Source organism: Crotalus tigris, unplaced genomic scaffold, assembly GCF_016545835.1.
Source record: "Crotalus tigris isolate CLP2741 ecotype Arizona unplaced genomic scaffold, ASM1654583v1 scf7180000017847.2079705, whole genome shotgun sequence".
Classification (NCBI taxonomy): domain Eukaryota; kingdom Metazoa; phylum Chordata; class Lepidosauria; order Squamata; family Viperidae; genus Crotalus; species Crotalus tigris.
Window position 1 is genome coordinate 716,109 of NW_024096670.1, and position 19,185 is coordinate 735,293.

Sequence of the window (19,185 nt, forward strand, 5' to 3'; positions counted from 1 at the left end):
TGCTGGTCAGAAGGTTGCCAAAAGCGGATCACGTGACCTTGGGACACAGCAACGGTCGCCAAGCATCCGAATTTTGATCACGTGACCACAGGGATGCTGCAACGGTGGCAAGTGTGAAAAACAGTCCTTGTTGTTTCAGTGTTGTCGTAATGGATGACCCTGGGCACAGCACAGAGGCAATGCAGTCAGCTGGCGATTCAAACTGCCCTTTAGTGGCTCCAAATTTTCCCCAAATGCTCCCATGTTTCTGGCAAGCCTCCCAATACAGGAAGACCCACACATCTTCAGCTGCCTCTGGCTGCAAGTAGTTTCACACACAGTCTGATTAGGAGAGGAATTTACTCAAGGCCACGGAGATAACAAAGAATGATACATACATCATAAACCTAACGAATCTGTGTGAATACATGCTTGCCTGAGCAATTTCCAAAGGGAAGCCAAAATCCAGTCCGAGTTCTTTGAACATCCAAGCAACATTGTCAGCCATTCCAATGGTCAGAGTGTCCGGGTTTCCAAGCAGAAGTCACAGAACAAGAGATCAGCAACAGCACACACAAAACTCCAAGGAATTAGCATTTGTTCCCGACAAATGCCTCTCCCCACAGTGTCTCCTTAAACCTAAGTCTCCAGGTATGCCTTGTGGAGAGGGGCAGGACACTCTCCTCCCGAGCAGTTGAGCCTGCCTGCGTTGTTCCCTCCTTCTCTCCACTCTCTGTGCTCTAGGATCAGGTGGGGGTGGCCCTTGCTCATCGCCTGAACATTGCCTCTCCTGTTCCTCCTGTCCCAATCCTGAAGGGCCCTGGCCTGCCTCGGCCTGTTCTTCCCCACAGTCCTCTGAAGCCACAGACTTCCATAGAGTCCCGTTCCAGCTCATTTTCCTCCGCAGATTCAGGCTCCGATGGAGGCATGACATCATAACTTTGAAAGGTCACTAAACAAACTGTCATAAGCCGAAGACTACCTGTATACTACAGTGGCTAATGTATTCTCAGTAAGACAGGTTGCAGAGAGAGGGAGGAAAAAAGATTACTGTCCTTCGGTGCCAGGACGTACCTTGACAGAACTAGTGCAATCCAGATTACGTATCTCCTGAGAGCATACATTCCTTTCTGCCTTTTAGAGTGGGGAAATGGGACACAAAAGTCTCATTAAAGAACTTCTGGTGCCTCTGTGTTCTTTTTTGGTGAACTCTCTGGGCAGATGAGGGAAGAGGGATATTGCGGAGAATAGGCTAATGTGCTTTCGACTGAGTCTGCTCAATGGGCCATTTGGTCTCCAAATGACGATTCCTGGATGAGCTTGCCTGATTTCCCCATTAAGTCCTTCCCTTGTTCCCAGCTGGGCTGCCAGACAGATATGGAAGCCAAGCACAGGGCAGGCCACGCATCGCCCTCCTCATCCCTTCTTGGTGTCACCAGGAAACGTCCTTAGGAACTGAAGGCCTTCCATCATGGACAAAGTATTGGCTGAAGGGTACTCCGAAAAGGGTTAGGAACTCAGAAATGTTAATATAGTGCAACACGGTTGATACGGTCTACAACCAGCTCAGCAGAGACTACAATCCAGGATAGGTTTCCTTTGGTCGACGGAAGAGTTTGAAGAATTTGAAAGCAGAGTGGATCGATGGAAAGCTACGAAGAGCCGATGGGGGAATGGAACCAATGGAGGAGCTGGCACCTGGGTGTGACGAAAGCTGAATGGACTACACACAGACGTAACAAGATCCAGAGACATTCTCAACAAAGGGGATATTCTGCTCTTTGCAACTGTGGCGACATGCAGACAACCACACATATGCACGCCTGCCCTTTGCGCCCCGATCAGCGTACACTTGAAGACCTCATGGCAACACGACAGAATGCAATTAATGTTGCTACGTTTCTGGGCAAGGTCAGTAAACGCACCATTTCAGGCAAGGTAGTTGACTTATGGGAGAGGTGATGAATCCTATAAAAGCAGACACATCACTAGAAGCCAAAATCACAAGACGACGTCTGATTTACTTTGGCCATGTCACTAGAGAAGTCAATAGTGCTAGGAACGGTTAGGTCAATGGTGGGGAACCTATGACACGTGTGCCAGAGGGGGCACTCAGAGCCCTCTCTGTGGGCACACACGCCTCACTCTTTGGCTATGTTTTCGCAGGGAAAAAAGCCATTTCTCAAGTCCCTTCCTAGCCAAAACAAGCCTCCGGAGTGAGCGCGCTGTTTTCAGCTTTGAATTATATCAAATCTGACACCAGAAACAGGCTAACAGATGACCTGAGTGCTGCATATGTTGCTTTCAAACTTACAAAGTATAAGCCAAGGTTAGACAAATTATCAGCATGCATACAACAACAAAAATCACGTTAATTGTTCAAAAACATGCCAAACGCAAACTTTTACCTTTCAGTAAAAAGTTGTCTGTATCACTGAAAACTTTGTTATTGTGTTTTTCTTTTAAGACAAAAGACGTTAATGTATGAGTTGTTTTTTCTAAACTAAAACCTCAGTATTCAGATTAAATTAAATTGTGTTGGCACTTTGCGATAAATAAGTGGGTTTTGGGTTGCAGTTTGGGTACTCGGTCTCTAAAAGTTCGCCATCACTGGGTTAGGGGAACAAGAACAAGCTGACTTGGTAACATCAAAACTGATACAAAGATGAACACCCAGCAGCTGAAAGAAGCTGTGCTTGATAGGGCAGTATGGGCAGCCCTTGCCTATAAAGTCAGAGACGACTGAACAGTTAAAACAACAACAAAGTTGACTTATGGAGACGTCGATGCTCTCTGAGCTGGGCTGTTTGCTCGGAGATATTTCATGACCCAACTGGGTAACTTCACCTGTGCTGGTGAGTGAGGAGTTTGCCCCTTCTTTATAAAGCTTGCTCTTTATACAGTTAACTTACCAAGGTTTTGTATCCCTGCCTCATTTTTGAGCATTATAATTGGTAAACCGTGATGCAAAAAAAAAAAAAAAAGTTTTGGAAAGATAATACTAAAGAGCAAGTCAGACCTGACCACCTTTGCGTTTAATATATAGTACAAGCAGCATCAGTCACTCTTATGATGGCTGATGACCAGCGTTAACAGTGACTTTGAGTGTACAGTAGTGGCCAAAATTGTGGAACCCTTTTGGGAAAAGTGTGTTTTTGAGGTTGGATGGCTAATAACACCACTTTTTTGGGGGGGAGTAGTACCATAAAATTATATATCAATGGGAAGATAATTTAATCAAGAATGTAATGAAACAAAGTTTGTTCAATTATCTCTACGGTATTCTGTGAAAAGCTATAGCCAAATAACCAGAAAAAGGAAGCACAACTTGCTCAGGTTGATATCAGGTAGCTTTCCTTCATCCGATGGTAGCCAATGAGCGTGAGTGTTTAGAGAGCCAATTGGGTGTCATCTTGTTTTGGCCATGAGCCAATCAGATCATAGGAGGATTCAGTGATTGATGTCATTTATTGCAGCTGAGAGGAGGACATTGGTCAGTGTGTTATGGGATCGCTATCCAGTTGGTTGGGTTTTTTTTGTGTTCTTTCGTTGAGTGAGCTTGTAAAACGTGATAAAATTAAAGTGCAAAGAGGAAAAGATGATTCTGCACACAATTAATTGATTGCCTAGCTGGCACCTTCCTATTAATGATGCCGTCCCTACCAAAGTGGGGGGGGGGAAATGGAACTTTGACTTTGGGTTTTGCTGATTAGATAGGCTTGTTACTATAAAAATGGCCAATATATATTATGTAAAAACAAAAAGCTGAGGTTGGATGTTAGTCTATGCTTTTCTTTCTTTGTCTCTTTCCCCCCCCTTACCCTTTTTTCCCTCCCTTAATTTCCCCCTTGTTTTCATTTTTCTCTGCATTTTCTATTTTGATAAACTAATAAAATAATTTAAATACCGAAAATGATATTTGGACTTGCGTTTCGGCAACGCTGTAAATTTAGAGTTACCCCATGGTAAGATGGGTGACCAATAAAATTTAATTCATAAATTTAGTAATGCATTGGAGCAGTGGTTCTCAACTTTTTTAATGCCGCGACCCCCAACCGGTCGTAAGTCAAGGACTACTCAACCGGTCGTAAGTCGAGGACTACTCAACTGGTGCAGCACCGTTTGCAGAATGGGACTTTTGGCGGGCTCAGCAGGGCAGAGACAGCCTGGACAATCCCTATTGGCTTTTGAAAGCCAATAGAATTAGACTCTATTCAAGAGAGTCTATTCTATTGGCTTTCAAAAGCCAATAGAATAAAAGGGAGTAGCACAGCTAAGGAAAAGAGGGGAAAAAATGGCGGACTGCGTTGTTTGGCGACCCCCGTGAAATGGTCGCTCGACCCCAAATGGGGTCCCGACCCACAGGTTGAGAACCACTGCATTGGAGGAAGAAATAAATACATTTAACATTGCAGCATTCTCCGCGCAAGATGAGAGCTCCATCTTCTGTCAGTTTTTTGAAAATCAAAACAAAAACAAAAAAAACACACAGAGCTATGTTTTATACCAGTGGTGGCCAACCTGTGGCACGCGTGCCAGAGGCGGCACTCGGAGCCCTCTCTGTGGGCACGCGCGCCATGCCCCGGAGATGGCAACCGTCCTCTTCAACCAGCCGCCCGCTAACTCGCCGAGGTCCTACGTGGCCAGATGCATCTCAGCACCCATGCGCTCGCTGGCCTCTGTGTGCAGGGGCCGATGGTGTCAGGCCACCCCAGCCCCTTGCCCTGCGACATGGCACCCCCGCCCTGCCTCGTCTTGCCTCGCCTCACCCCGGACGAGCCTCCTGCCCACCCCCCCATATGCCAGAGACCCCCTGGATCTCCCCCAACCCTTCCCAGCTCTCTCACAGGTGTCCCTCCCCACAAGCAACATCGGGCTGGGCATGCCCACTCTGGCCACGCCCACCCATCTGCCATGACCACTTTAGCCACGCCCACCCAGCGGGCCACGTTCACCCGGCAATACATAAGTGGGTTTGGGGTTGAAGTTTGGGCAATTAGTCTCTAAAACAGTGGTTCTCAACCTTTTTAATTCCGTGACCCCCAACCGGTCATAAGTTGAGGACTACTCAACTGGTCGTAAATCAAGAACTACTCAACTGGTGCAGCACCGTTTGCAGAATGGGACTTTTGGCGGGCTCAGCAGGGCAGAGAGAGCCTGGACAATTCCTATTGGCTTTGGAAAGCCAATAGAATTAGATTCTATTCAAGAGAGTCTATTCTATTGACTTTCAAAAGCCAATAGAATAAAAGGGAGTAGCACAGCTAAGGAAAAGGGGAAAAGAAAATGGCGGACTGCGTCATTTGGCGACCCCCGTGAAATGGTCGTTCGACCCCAAATGGGGTCCCAACCCACAGGTTGACAACCACTGCTCTAAAAGATTCGCCATCACTGTTTTATACAGATCCGTGTTCTCTTTAAATGAAATTCAGGGTATCTTAATTATAATGCCTCGGGTTTTGGGGCTCAAGGCATCAGAGAAGGGGGGGAATAAAAAACGTGGCACTTTTGTACACTTCTAAAGGGCAAGCAGCTAGGAAGGAGCCAGCTTGAAAGAACTGGAAAAGTTGGGACGCTTATTGTCACTCCTGTTGTCATTTTCAACACAGCGAGAATCTCCTGCGGAGAGCAGCCCGTGCTAATTTGTTAATGAATTAATTTTTTTTTTTAAAAAAAAAATCTAAACAGCCCAATATCCTAAGCTCTCTAGGTGGTTTACACTAATGAAGTGAAACCACAAGGTAAAATAACCCAAACTGTAACTAACAGCAAAAGTAAATCGTAATTGTAATTTAAAACTTGCCTGGAGTTACCAAAATAACTCCGTGAGCTGCAATAGAACAAGCAGTGCATAAAAATCAGGACTCCAATGCAAGAAACAAGTCGTGCGATATACAAAAATAAGCCATTGCCAAGAAAATATGCCTAATTTACCTCTCCCCCCTTTTATTTTTTACTCCTCTCCACCTTAACAATAACAGCGCAGACCAAAAGAACCCAAATCTTTCGTATTATTTACAAGCTAATGAAGAAAAACAAGGTGAGCTGAATTCTGCAACTATCTCCAGTTGGAAATACTGGGGAATCCTGACAGCAAATCCTCGGAGACTATTCTATTTTCCCCTATATTTTAATTTCAAATCAATATAAGAACTTATTGGTACATCAAATGAAAAATAAAACAGGATACACAGTGGCAGACTGATCTCCCCTTCCTCTTAAATCGATTATCTGGCATGTGACAGCCCCAGAAAAAAGAGCAGAAAATAAGCAGTGCTTTTTTTAAAAAAAAAAAAAGATTTTGAAATCTTTTGTAACATTTGCATTTTAAGATCGGGAAGAAAGACTGTTATATTGGTTTTAGCTGCATTTAGCCATTGCTTCTGAAGTTTTCTTTTCATTCTGCTGGACACTGACAGTGGTTAAATTTGATTTGATTTGGAAAGACGTAAATCAAGAAATAAATCAACATGTGAAAGTTAAAAAAAGTGTTTGTCTCCACAGAGGTAAAATTCCAGAAGTCCCTAGACGGATCCACGTAAGACATCAGATGAAACTGTCAACGTGGATTCAGTGCCATCCCACGTGGCGCAAATGTGATATCGCACAACACCGATGGAATTAGAACCAATTCAAGAACTGTTGTGGGTCTGCTAACAACCTCCAAAACCTACTTACGCCTTTGAAATGCTTGCTTATCTCAGCTGAATTCAAAACCTACTTTATTTTTTAGTTTAACATAGCCGTATTCAGCTGAGCATCTAAGAGAAGGGGCTGTATTAACGTGCAAACGGATGCTAAAATAAGTGGTTTTGATTATTAACAAGGATAACAGTTGGAAGGGATCTTGGAGGTCATCTAGTCCAGGGCTTTTCAACCAGTGGTATGGGTACCACCTGTGGTACATTGGCACCTGGCAGGTGGTACGCGACCATCCTAGAAAAGTGGTAGCGGGGGAGGGGAATGAGCTGAACCAGTGGCAGCACCGCACAAGCCTGAGCGAGAGACGGCTGGAGCTGCAGGGCTGTCAGGGCTCAGCGGAAGCGCCAGGATCAGTGCTGCTTTCCAGCTGATCAGCGCTTCTTCGGGGCTGTCAGGGCTCAGTGGAAGTGCCAGGATCAGCACCAGGGTTCAGCTGGAGCTCGGCACTGATCCTGGTGCTTCTGCTGAGCCCAGAAGAAGCGCCGATCAGCTGGAATGTTGCAGCATCTCCAGGGTCTTGTGATTTACATTCAGATGCTTGGCGACTGATTCATATTTATGACGGTCACAGTGTCCCAGGGTCATGTGAAGTGACCAAAACCTGCTGCAACCACCCAGCAGACGGGGGGGGGGGAATAAAAACCAAACACCCCCCACCCCACCCCCGCTGCCAATCCTCAACAGAAATGCTCACAACAATGAAAACCTCGGACAGGAGGAAGAGTGTGGCCGGGCGGGCAGGCAGGTGTCTTGCTCGGCTGTGGCTTGGGGGGCACTTTTTCAGTGCTATTGTAACTTCAAACAGTCACTAAGCGAACTGTTGTAAGTCAAGGACTACCTGTAACTTTATCACTTTTTTCCTCTTTTTTTTGGTCATCAAGTTTTTGACTGCTTGCTGGGCGACTGGGGGTCCTCGGATGTTGCCATATCCTAAAAGTGGTACAATGGGTGAAAAGGTTGAAAAGCCCTGTTGTAGTCCAACCTGCTGCTCAAGTAGGAGACGCCATACCATTTTGGACCAATGGCTGTCCGATCTCCTTCTGTGACGGGGCACCCACAACTTCTGGAGGCAGGTTGTTTTACTAATTAATTGTTCTGTCAGAAAATTTCTCCTTAGTTCTAGGTGGGTTTCTCTCCTTGATTAAGGGCAATGACTTCATTGATCTGGTCAATTTTATCACATCAAACCGCCAATCCATTGATTTTTTTTTTTTTGAAAGCCAGACGCTAGAAAACGCCCACAGTCCAGATGTTCTGCCTAAATACGCTGCTGGAATTAATTCTCGGCTGATGATGTTTCACGTTCTGACAATCTATCCCGTATCCTTTGAGGGAAAGCATCGATACGGCAATACAGCCACACTACAGAACCCTGTCTGCTCTTAAATCTTCTCCTTATAGCTGCCTGTACTTTGTGATGTTGTCGGCTGGTTTCTTCCCCAGATGTACAGCAACTCAGCCATAAATCCTTACACGTCTCCTTAACGATTGCCACAGAGCTGGCTTGGAGAGTCAAATTAAAGCGACTCATGTTCTTCCCGGCTCTTATTTATGACCGGAATCATCAGGGGCAGACTCTCTGCGCGTTCGTCAGAAAGAGTTAAGGGACAATTGCACTTAAGGGTTCATTATGGCTACTCCCGGAGGGAGCAAATGCAGCTACGGCACTAGGAAAGAAACTTAAAAAAAACAACACCCGAGCGCTGTTAATTGGAAAGAGGAAAAAAAAAAAAGGTGACGGGTTGCCCAGTCATTTAGGGACCGTTCAACGTTACAACGGGGAAAAATGGGAGGTGACTGTGTTTCACGCTTACGACCAGGGCAGCATCCCCGTGGTCACGTGATCAAAATTCAGGCTGTATTTAGGGCAAGTGGCCGTGTCCCCTTTTGCGAGCTTCTGACAAGCAAAGTCGAGTGGGATGCTGGATCCACGTAACCGCTGTGTTACGTACTAAACACCTGCAGTGATTTACTTGTGGCAAAGAAAGGTCGTAACATGGGGGCAACGCTCACTTAGCCACCGTCTCACTTAGCGATGGAAATTTTGGCCTCCGTAGCGGTTCTGAGTGGAGGGCTACCTGTTCTGTTCACAAAGTTTCCTTAACACACACACGACACAGATACAACCCCTCCCCGTTTTTCTCTAGCCTCTGTGAACGCCACGCTAGGCCCTTTCAGTTCGCTACAAGGAAAAGCCTGTATAAAATAGAATGAAGCGGGAGGAAATAAAATAACCATTCCAATCAGATTCCAACTACAGGAAGCAGTTATTTGAATTACTATTATGATTTTGCAAGTTTCAGGGTCGTTTTATTTTATTTTTTTTAATTACCTTATCGCAGAAGTCAGCCAGGGCTGTGAAGTCCCATTTTTTGGCATAGGAAATATTATACTTGAGGATTGCTTCCTGCAAAAATAAAAAATATAGCACAGCATTGGCATTGGGGGGGGGGGGGGAAGAGTGTTTTGAATCAACTGCACCCTCTGCTGTTCAACTATTTGGCCACAGATGTAATATGCGCTGACGTTTGCCGAAAATACAAGTATATGTTTTCAAAAATTACACTTCAGAGGGGAAATCTCTGGAAGCCTTCCGTTCCTATCTTTAGGGCTCCCTAAAGCCTAAAATGGCTACTTGTGGTAGCTCTTTCACACAGCTTTTGGGGTTTTAAGGACAGGAACAGCAAACTTTTGTGTGGGTTAAAACGGTTTAATTTCTCTTTAGCACAGTGGTTCTCAACTGTGGGTCGGGACCCCATTTGGGGTCGAACGACCATTTCACGGGGGTCACCAAACAACGCAGTCCGCCATTTTTTTCCCCTTTCCCTTAGCTGTGCTACTCCCTTTTATTCTATTGGCTTTTGAAAGCCAACAGAATAGACTCTCTTGAATAGAGTCTAATTCTATTGCCTTTCAAAAGCCAATAGGAATTGTCCAGGCTGTCTCTGCCCTGCTGAGCCCGCCAAAAGTCCCATTCTGCAAACAGTGCTGCACCAGTTGAGTAGTCCTTGACTTACGACCGGTTGAGTAGTCCTTGATTTACAACCGGTTGGGGGTCGCGGCATTAAAAAGGTTGAGAACCACTGCTTTAGCACCTTCCCAGGCTTTCAAGATTGCCTGAAAAAGTAGAAATGTGGAATTTTGTTTCTGGAATCTTAGAAAGGGTGCGAATAAGAGTAAAAAGCCGTGTATTCCAATTCCCACTTTATATTCCCACCCCAAAAGTTTAAAGATAAAAGAGAAAGAAGACTCAGTGTACTTTAGAACGTGGGATAATTTCTATCAATGGCTGGAAAGACAAATTAGAGAGAAAGGAACATGATATGTAACTTTGAATATATATGAGCAAGAAGGAAGCTATTGAGCGATTAATTAACATATTGTTTATGACAATTAACTGTTATCTATTATTGTTTGTTAAACACGTGAACCCAGACATCATGCTGTTTGCTAAATGTTGAGAATGTTATTTGGAAAAACCCCAACCCCAACCCTAACCCTAACCCAAACCCCAACCCCACCTTATTCCTAACCCTATAAAAACTAAAATAATTTATACAAAAAAAAAAAACCCAAGCTTCTGACAAGCAAAAGGGGGAAGCAAATTCGCTTAACGACCGATTCCCTTAATTGCAGTGATCCTCTTAATAGCCATGGGGAAAAAAACAACATGTAAAATCAGTCACCAATTCCGTTCCCTAGCAATGAAAATTCTGGTCCAAATTTTGGCTGGTAAACTGAGGACTGTCTGTAATTCTTTGGCTGGTTACTGTCTGTAACTGAAAAATCTTTACCTTCAGATCTCGCGAACAGGTGAATTTCTTGAGGAGCGAAGTCTGTATTAAGTCCCACCGGCTCCCAGCAGTCCTGTCACCGTTCTTTATAAAGAACAAATGTTTATATATCATATTAAGACCATTCAACCTCTTTTAAGATTTACTCCCCAGCGAGAACAAAGAAAACGGGGCATGCATGCAATTTATAAAGCATCAACCGAATTTACAACTGTGTTGCTATTAGGAAAGGAAGTATGATGCATTTACTTAGGTTTTAAGAGTATTGTACACAGTAATCAACCTTTTCCCCCCCCAACTAATCAATGGGACTGCACCAGGAAATATAATTTAGCTTCACGTTTTCTACTAACCGTGTTTCCCTGAAAATAAGACCTGGTCTTATATTTTGTTTGTCTCCAAAAGAGTCACCAGGTCTTATTTTTTGGGGGGGTCTTACTTTAGGAGCACCACAGCCAGGCCTCCCACACCCCAACACCTGTCACAACACTGCTTGCCTTGCGGTCAGATGCCATGTGGCGCATTGTGCTGTTGCCGCTTCTCGTTGCCACTTTTGTCCTGGTACTCATCGTTTGTTTGATACTCGATGCACAATCTAGAACTTGTTGATGCTGGCTTCCCTGTGACTCACTACATTATTCTTTCCTTGGAAAAACTGTTTTGCTACTCATTGTTTTTGCTACTCATGGCGCCTCCCAGAACCAATTAACAATGAGTATCAAGGCACCAAGGTAGTCCCACTTACCCAATAAAATTATTGTCCCTTTCTAATGCTGAACTTTACCAATTTCATAAAACGTTAATTTTTTTGCTTGTGAATATGGAACGACTTGGAACCACAGATTTGTGTACCACAGAAGTATAAGGCTTGCTTATGGAAATGTTATTGTTAATGTTAAATGTTAATGAATGCAAAAGCTTTACTAATTATAAACAGCAAAGGGGCTGCCATGGATTATATTAGATTTCTACAATATACTGATGATTATATCAGTATATTGTAAAATGTAAAATGCACATCGGAAACAATTGGCCAATGAACGTGATTGAGTAACACAACGATGTAATCGTTGTAAAATGCACATCAGAAACAATTGGCCCCCAAACGTGATCGAGTAACACAACGATCATCAAAGGCACTGAGAGCATAGCTAAGAAACACAGAAGATCCTGTTGCTTAAATAGTTACGTGGCCTCACCTCATCTTCTACAGGATATAAATTCTGTTCCGAACAAGGCATTTTCACATGCTTATTGTCCCACAAATCCTTATAATGGGTCGGGAAAGGCTTAGGCACTTCTCCTTCCTTCAGAAGATCTACCTGCCACCGAGAAGATATGCCGAAAAACAGAAGCAAATCACATTTAAGCTTAAGGTCCGTATCCGCAACACTTTTCCAATCACAAAATATACGTGCCAGCGTTTCTCAACCTTAGCAGCTTTAAGATTTGTGGACTCCAATTCCGAGAATTCCTCAGCTAATTGAAGCCCACACGTTTTAGAAGTTGTTCAGGTTGAGGAACATTGATATACAGAGGCCCACTTCGACTTAGGCAACCGTTCTGTTCCCAAAAAAACATTTATAAATCCAAATTTCTTTTTCTGACAAAGAGTTAAAGAATTAAATTGGGAGACTTAAGATGGCCATTTAGAGCTCATTCTGCTCTCTTCAGTTAGCCACACCCTTTGTGGGATTCGAACCTGGGCAGTTTACATACTAGGCAGTGATTTAACCACCCAGCCACAGGCTTTCCTCCCCTCTTTGCCAGCCAAGTCAAGGGAGTATATACAGGAAGTTTTTCAGACAGACCAGTTTTCCCTTGACTCGGCTGGCAAAGAGGGGAGGAAAGCCTGTGGCTTGGTGGTTAAACACTGCCTAGTATGTAAACTGCCCAGGTTCGAATTCCATAAAGGGTGTGGCTAACTGAAGAGAGCAGAATGAGCTCGAAATGGCCATCTTAGTCTCCCAATTTAATTCTTTAACTCTTTGTCAGAAAAATAAATTTGGATTTTTAGATAGATAGATAGATAGATAGATAGATAGATAGATAGATAGATAGATAGATAGATAGATAGATAGATAGACAGACAGACACAGAATATCTGTAATTACATCTAACACTTCACTTCAAACAATGCAACCGATACTCATTTTACATCAGATAGATATTTGATTTTTCTGTCTTTCTCAATGACGTGGTAGCAAATTGCCGTAATACAGAAAAAGAAACATGTCCTATTGGCTTAGAACTATTAAGAATTGACAAGCAATTTAGGTACTGCGTCTCAAAAAAAATCTGCTTGTGATGAATGCAACTGACATGAACCAGATGATTTCCTTCTTTCTCTACTCTCCAGGTAGGAAACCTCGGGTAGACAAATGGTGAAGTGTGGGAAAAAACGATAGTCTGAAAATCAAGAAGCAGATGAAATCTGCTAAGTTTTTCTTTGAACCTGCGTTTATATGAAACATACCCTTCACCCCCAATTTTCTCTCTTTCTGAGATCCAAAGTTTTTTTGGGGGGGGTGGGGTCAGGATGTAGCACTCTAAGTGCTTCCTCAACCTACAAAATGTCAAGATGTCATGGAAGAGGGTCGCTCCAGGAAAGAAAGATTTTGCTAGTAAAGGAAATGTCATACTCTGATTGTAACCGTGTGTTTGGCAGATGGTCTCAAGTGAGGAAGATGAAGCCCACAGACAGGCAATCTTCGCATCTCTTCAATCGGCGTCCCAAACCACTTTTTGTTAGATGGGAGTGAGGGAGGGCTGTATTTACAATACTTCTTTCCCAGGCGGTATTCACTCCTGTCGTTGAAAGATTAAGATAAAACTTTCATTGGGTAGAGAAAAATAAATAGCAACAAAAAGGACCGTTAATGAAAACTAAAACTAACAAGGATACAATACAGGAATTGCGCAACTTACAACAATTTGCATAGTGGCTGTTTGAACGAATAACAGCACTGGGGGAAAAAAATGGTTAATGACTGTTTTTCACACTTTTGACCAGTGGTTCTCAACTTGTGGGTCGGGACCCCATTTGGGGTCGAACGACCATTTCACAGGGGTCGCCAAACAAGGCTGTCTGCCATTTTTTTCCCCTTTTCCTTAGCTGTGCTACTCCCTTTTATTCTATTGGCTTTTGAAAGCCAATAGAATAGACTCTCTTGAATAGAGTCTAATTCTATTGGCTTTCAAAAGCCAATAGGAATTGTCCAGGCTATCTCTGCCCTGCTGAGCCCGCCAAAAGTCCCATTCTGCAAACAGTGCTGCACCAGTTGAGTAGCCCTCGACTTATGACTGGTTGAGTAGTCCTTGACTTACGACCGGTTGGGGGTCGCGGCATTAAAAAGGTTGAGAACCACTGCTTTTGACCACTGCAGCATCCACCTTGCCACCTGATCAAAATTCATATGCTTGGCAATGGACTCCCAATTTATAATGGTTGCAGCATCCCGGGGTCATACGATCAGCTTTTGTGATTTTCTGACAAGCCACGTCAACGGGGAAGGCAGGTTTACTTAACAATCATGTTACTAACTTGACAACCGTAGCAAGAAAGTCACTTAACAGCTGTCTTGCGTAGCAACAGGAATTTTGGGCTCAACTGTAGTTGCAGGTCAAAGCTACCTGCATTCAGGACTCTCAACTAACACGTCAAAAGAACTAGTCACATTATTCAACCGCAAAACAGCGACACTTTTGGCCTTAGTGAAGCTCACCCTTAAAAAAAAAAAAAATTCCAAAAAAAGTACAAACGATTCTTCCTTTATTACGATGATGACGACATTAAATGCCCACTTTCCAATTGCAACCTCTGGCATTATTTTGTGAGAATTGTGGATCAGCTAATCGGGTTTTTTTTTTTTCTACCCCCCTCCAAAAAATTATTATTAGCACCACAGTAAAACTAAATCGCTTGTTTTGTCCTAAGTTGGGGGGGGGGTGGAAATCCAGAAAACATCGTCTTTTATTCCCAATTGGGATCGATAAAATAGGATAATGGAACGACGAAAATTGCCTTTTCAAAACTCAAAGTGTGTTTTGCACCATCCCCCAAACCTCTTGCCCTCTCGTCTGTCATCCCGTGATTTTGCCACCCTGACGTACCTGTGTCTATTTCCCGTTTTACTCTTGAGTTTACTTTGAGTTTATTTATTTATTTTATTTATTTATTTATGAGACTTATATACCGCTTTAAGTGCAAGCATTCTCTAAGCGGTGTACACCTGTAAGCAATGTGCACTTAAAGCGGTATATATATATATTTACATTGCCCCCAACATTCTGGGTCCTCATTTTACCTACCCTGTAAGGATGGAAGGCTGAGTCAACCTTGAGCCGGTGAGATTTGAACCGCTGACCTGCTGAACACAGTCAGCTAAAGTGGCCTGCAGTACTCCACTCTAACTGCTGCGCCACCTCTTAGGATAACTCAAACGCAGCTCTTTGTAATCCCAAATTAAGAGCCGGGGGGGGAAGGGGAGGGGGGGACCCACCAATACCTTTTTTCATCCCCTCTATGGACCCGTGGGAAATGGGCGGTGATTTTAGAATCCTTCCTTCCCCCGTGCTTGGCGCTTCTGCCCTCCGATGCCAGGTGAGGCGAAGTTCCTGACACGTCCGTGAGTATCTCGGGATCTTTCGTGGGATTGTCCACGGCTTCGGGGTTGAGGCTAAATCGGTCCCCTTCGCTTTTCTGGGGGGCAGACTGTCTCTTTCTGGAATCCAGGTCCGTCTCTGCCCTGCGGAACTGGGCGGAGTTGTCTGGTCCTTCCGGCACATCGATATTGCCGTGGTCCTCAAGAAGAGGGCTGATTTCCTCGTCGGCCTCCGACATCTGGCAACTGTTTCTGGAGTTGTCCACGTCCATGGGGGATTCGGGCTCGCTCTCCTTCTCAAACGAGGGCGACTCCCCTAAGCATCCCCGGTCTCGGTCCCGAAAGCCATAAAGGTCAGACGAAGTGGCCAGGCCACCTCTGTTGGAAAGCGGGCTCTCCGGGATCACGTCGGCCTCCTCAGGCTCGGCGCTGTCACCCACTGGATCCTCAGGGCTGCAATTTTTCATCAACAGCTGCGGGCTCTGCGGAGTTGCCTCCCTTGCGGGATCCCAGTCTTTGGAAGCCTGTTTCAGAGTGGGCGTCTTTGTGGGGCTGCCCGGAGAAAGCTTCCGGGCGGTGCAGTTTCCCCGGATTTCATGACCGGCTCGATAAAGCTGAGCGCCGGTTTTGTACATCTGGTGAACGTTCACGTTGGTCAAGGGCTCGCTTGGTTTCAGAGCCTCGGCTTCGGACAGCTTATCCCTACAGGGGCCCTCAGCTGGAGGAAAAAAACCCGGCTTCTTGCTCATTTCTGCGGATAAATCTGAACACTCCTCCACGAAGAGGCCCTCGGCCTTTTTGGCATCATGGTCGAAAACACGGTCTTTTTTAACAAAGGCCATTTTGGACTCGGCTTCCATGTTGCTTCTTTTGCTTTGTCTGCAGAAAGAAGATGCAAAGTGCGGTACATTTAAACCAGTGTTTCTCAACCTTGGCCATTTTAAGGCATGTGGACTTCAACTCCCAGAATTCCACAGCCAGCAATGCTGGCTGTGGAATTCTGGGAATTGAAGTCCACATGCCTTAAAATGGTCAAGGTTGAGAAATGCTGATTTAAACAGAGAGACATTACACACAATTCCTTGTCGCTGGCCAGGCTGCTAGCCGTTGGTATCCCAACAACTGGAGGGCACGCAGTTGCCTCTCTCTGAATTAAAAGATTAAGAAGCTTGTAAAGAGCTTGACTGGCGCATCGTTTTCATCCTAAATTTTCTAGATGAGCTTCTGTCCTGATTCCCACCCTTAGCACAAAGGACCATGTGTCGCTAAGGTGTTTCTATGCTTTGCTATGCTACAGGAAGCCTTGGACTTATGATTTGTTTAATGACTGTTCCAAGTTGCAGCGACACTGAAAGAAAATGACCATTTGTCACACTTAGGACCATTGCAGCATCCCCATGGTTACCTGATTAAAATTTGGATGCTTGGCTGCAGTGTCCCAGGGTCATGTGATCACCTTTTGTGACCTTCAGACTAGCAAAGTTAATGGGGAAGCCAGATTCACTTACTAATTTAATAACTGCAGTGATCTCTTTAACAACCGTGTCAAAAAAAGTTATAAAATGGGACAAAAGTCACTTAACACCTGGGCTCAATTGTGGTTGTGAGTTGATGACTACCTGTATTCCTTTTTTCTAATTTCCTGAACATAGCAAAGGACAATATTCCTTTCTAATATTCCTTTCTGATATATATATACATATATACATATATACATATATACATATATACATATATACATATATATATATATATATATTGCTGCTCAAAGCACGAAGCTGAAAACACCGACGAATGAGACTTCGTCGAAACGTCGCCAAGACACTTCCAATTTGATGCGGGAGAAAACCCGAATAACCAAAGACCTACATTTATATACTTTTATTAACAGCAAAAGCTAACATTCTAGTGCAGGGGTGTCAAACTGCCGGCCTGCGGGCTGGATGCGTCATGCTGAAACCACACGGCAATGGAAAAAAAGTCACAATATGTCGCGACACGTCACGTGACGTTGCAAGTTTGACACCCCTGTTCTAGTGGGATATTAGCGTCCTGGTGGAATAATCTAGCAGCAGCCGGCTGCAGCCGCAATAAAATTAGTTGAACTTTGTTTTCTTTTACCTTTCAGATTCTATAGTTCTGGGTCCTTTGTTCTCCATCCAAGAGGTAATCCTCTTTTGTTTGTAAACTGGAAGGAAATATACAATAGTTTTACCGGAAGCAGAAAGGTTGGACCCAAACATGCCAATCATAAAACAGACCTCTATAAGTTAATACGTTATTTACTCTGGTATTTAATGGGCAGGAAGTTTGGGGAAATATACCAAAGCATTCAGAATTAGCTGCAGATCCAAGCCTGTGTTATTTACCAAAGTGTCACATTTCTGACCCACAAGCTCCAGGTAGTTCTCAACTTGGGACTTTTCTTGCCACAGTTGTTAAGGGACTCGCCGCAGTTGTTAAGTTAGTAACACAATCGTTAAGGGAATCTGGCTACCCCCATTGACTTTGCTTGTCAGAAGGTCACATGACCCTAGACACTGCAAGCCGTTGTTAATATGAACAAGTTGCTAAGTGTCCCAATTTTGATTACGTGACCACGGGGGACGCTGCAAGGGTAGTATGCATAAAAAGCAGCCACGAGTCCCTTTTTTCAGTGCAGTTGTGACTTGGAGTGGCCAGTTAACAAACTGTTGTTAAGTCGAGGACTACCTGTAGTTAAAACACAGCCAGAAAAGCCTCTTTAGTAGGTGGCTCCACATAGAGCTGGGCCTCTTACAGGCTGAACACCATGCAAAATCCAATAATAATAATAATAATTTATTTATTTATTTATGAGACTGATATACCGCTTTAAGTGCAAGCACTCTCTAAGCGGTGTACACCAGTAAGCAATGTATATATATATATATATTTACATTGCCCCCAACAATCTGGGTCCTCATTTTACCTACCCCGGAAGGATGGAAGGCTAAGTCAACCTTGAGCCGGTGAGATTTGAACCGCTGACCTGCTGAATACAGTCAGCTAAAGTGGCCTGCAGTACTGCACTCTAACTGCTGCGCCACCTTGGCTCTTAATAATAATAATAATAATAATAATAATAATAATAATAATAATAATAATAATAGTACCAATAGTAATAGGCTCCCTGGGTGCAATCCCAAAACAACTGGAGCACCACTTGAACACCATTGGCATTGACAAATTCGCTATTAGTCAATTGCAAAAGGCGGCCTTACTAGGAACTGCTTCCATCCTGCGACGATATCTGTAATACCATCAAACATCCACATCTGCCTATCCCAGGTCCTGGGTAAGGACTCGATAGGTAGACAAAAATGCCAAATCCAGTCTGAACATCTGGCTGACTGTGCGATGATCCATAATAATAATGGGAAGAAGAAGAAGGAGGAGGAGGAGGAGGAGAAGTAGAAGGAGGAGAAGAAGAAGGAGGAGAAGAATTGTGGCACCCAGAACGTCACAGGAGAGAAACTGCAGTTCTCCAGCAGAAGAAAATAATAATAATAATAAAAAGACATTAGCAAACCCCAGTCAAGACTGCAGGCGAAGGGAACATGCCAGTCTAGGGTGGAGCCTGGGGGGGGGGGTAGGAGTTCACAGAAGCAAGCAGGGCAGGGATCTCCTGGTGGTGACCCATCCCTCCCCTCCTCGCTCCACCCCTCCCGTGTCTCAATCAACAGGGGCGCTCGCCTTTGTTCCCCACGGTGGCTGCGGGGCTGCCGGGTCCGGGCCCTTCCTCCCGGCGGCGGGGAGGCGGCGGGGGCGGCGGGACCACCTTCTCGGAGGAGGAGGAGGAGGAGGAGGAGGAAGGCGCCGGCCTCCCCCCGGAAGCGCCGGCGGGAAAGCAGGGGCCCACGCGAGCCCTTTTCCCGGGGGGTTCACACTCGGGCCCCGCGCTCATGCTGGGGGGGGCGACCCAGGTCACCCCCGGGAGACGGGGAGGCCCGGCCGCATCCTCCCTCTCCTCCTTCTGCCTCGTTTCCACGCCGAGCCGGAAAGCGACTGTCGCAAAGAGAGCGAGGGAGGGGAGGGAGACGCGGAGCAGGAGGAGGCGGCGGCGACGGCGCTCGCGGATGACGTCG

The 19,185-nt window shown here is 44.9% G+C and overlaps 1 protein-coding gene across 3 annotated transcripts in view; it reads right to left on the bottom strand.

Annotated features, from left to right (window-relative positions):
* PARG (poly(ADP-ribose) glycohydrolase) overlaps positions 1-19,127 on the bottom strand; it is a 58,611-nt gene extending 39,484 nt beyond the window's left edge. Inside the window, exons 1-7 of one of the 3 annotated variants that reach the window (XM_039343363.1) lie at positions 18,794-19,126; positions 17,201-17,267; positions 14,984-15,958; positions 13,118-13,283; positions 11,675-11,797; positions 10,476-10,559; positions 9,014-9,088 (exon numbers count right to left, since the gene is read on the bottom strand). In XM_039343363.1, the coding sequence (XP_039199297.1) occupies positions 9,014-9,088; positions 10,476-10,559; positions 11,675-11,797; positions 13,118-13,283; positions 14,984-15,958; positions 17,201-17,267; positions 18,794-19,004 (1,701 nt within the window). In that variant the 5' untranslated portion in view covers positions 19,005-19,126. Of the gene's footprint in view, positions 1-9,013; positions 9,089-10,475; positions 10,560-11,674; positions 11,798-13,117; positions 13,286-14,983; positions 15,959-17,200; positions 17,268-18,793 lie in introns of those variants that run through there. The other 2 variants (XM_039343364.1, XM_039343365.1) reach the window with 2 other exon arrangements.
* Between the last annotated feature and the right edge of the window lie 58 nt (positions 19,128-19,185).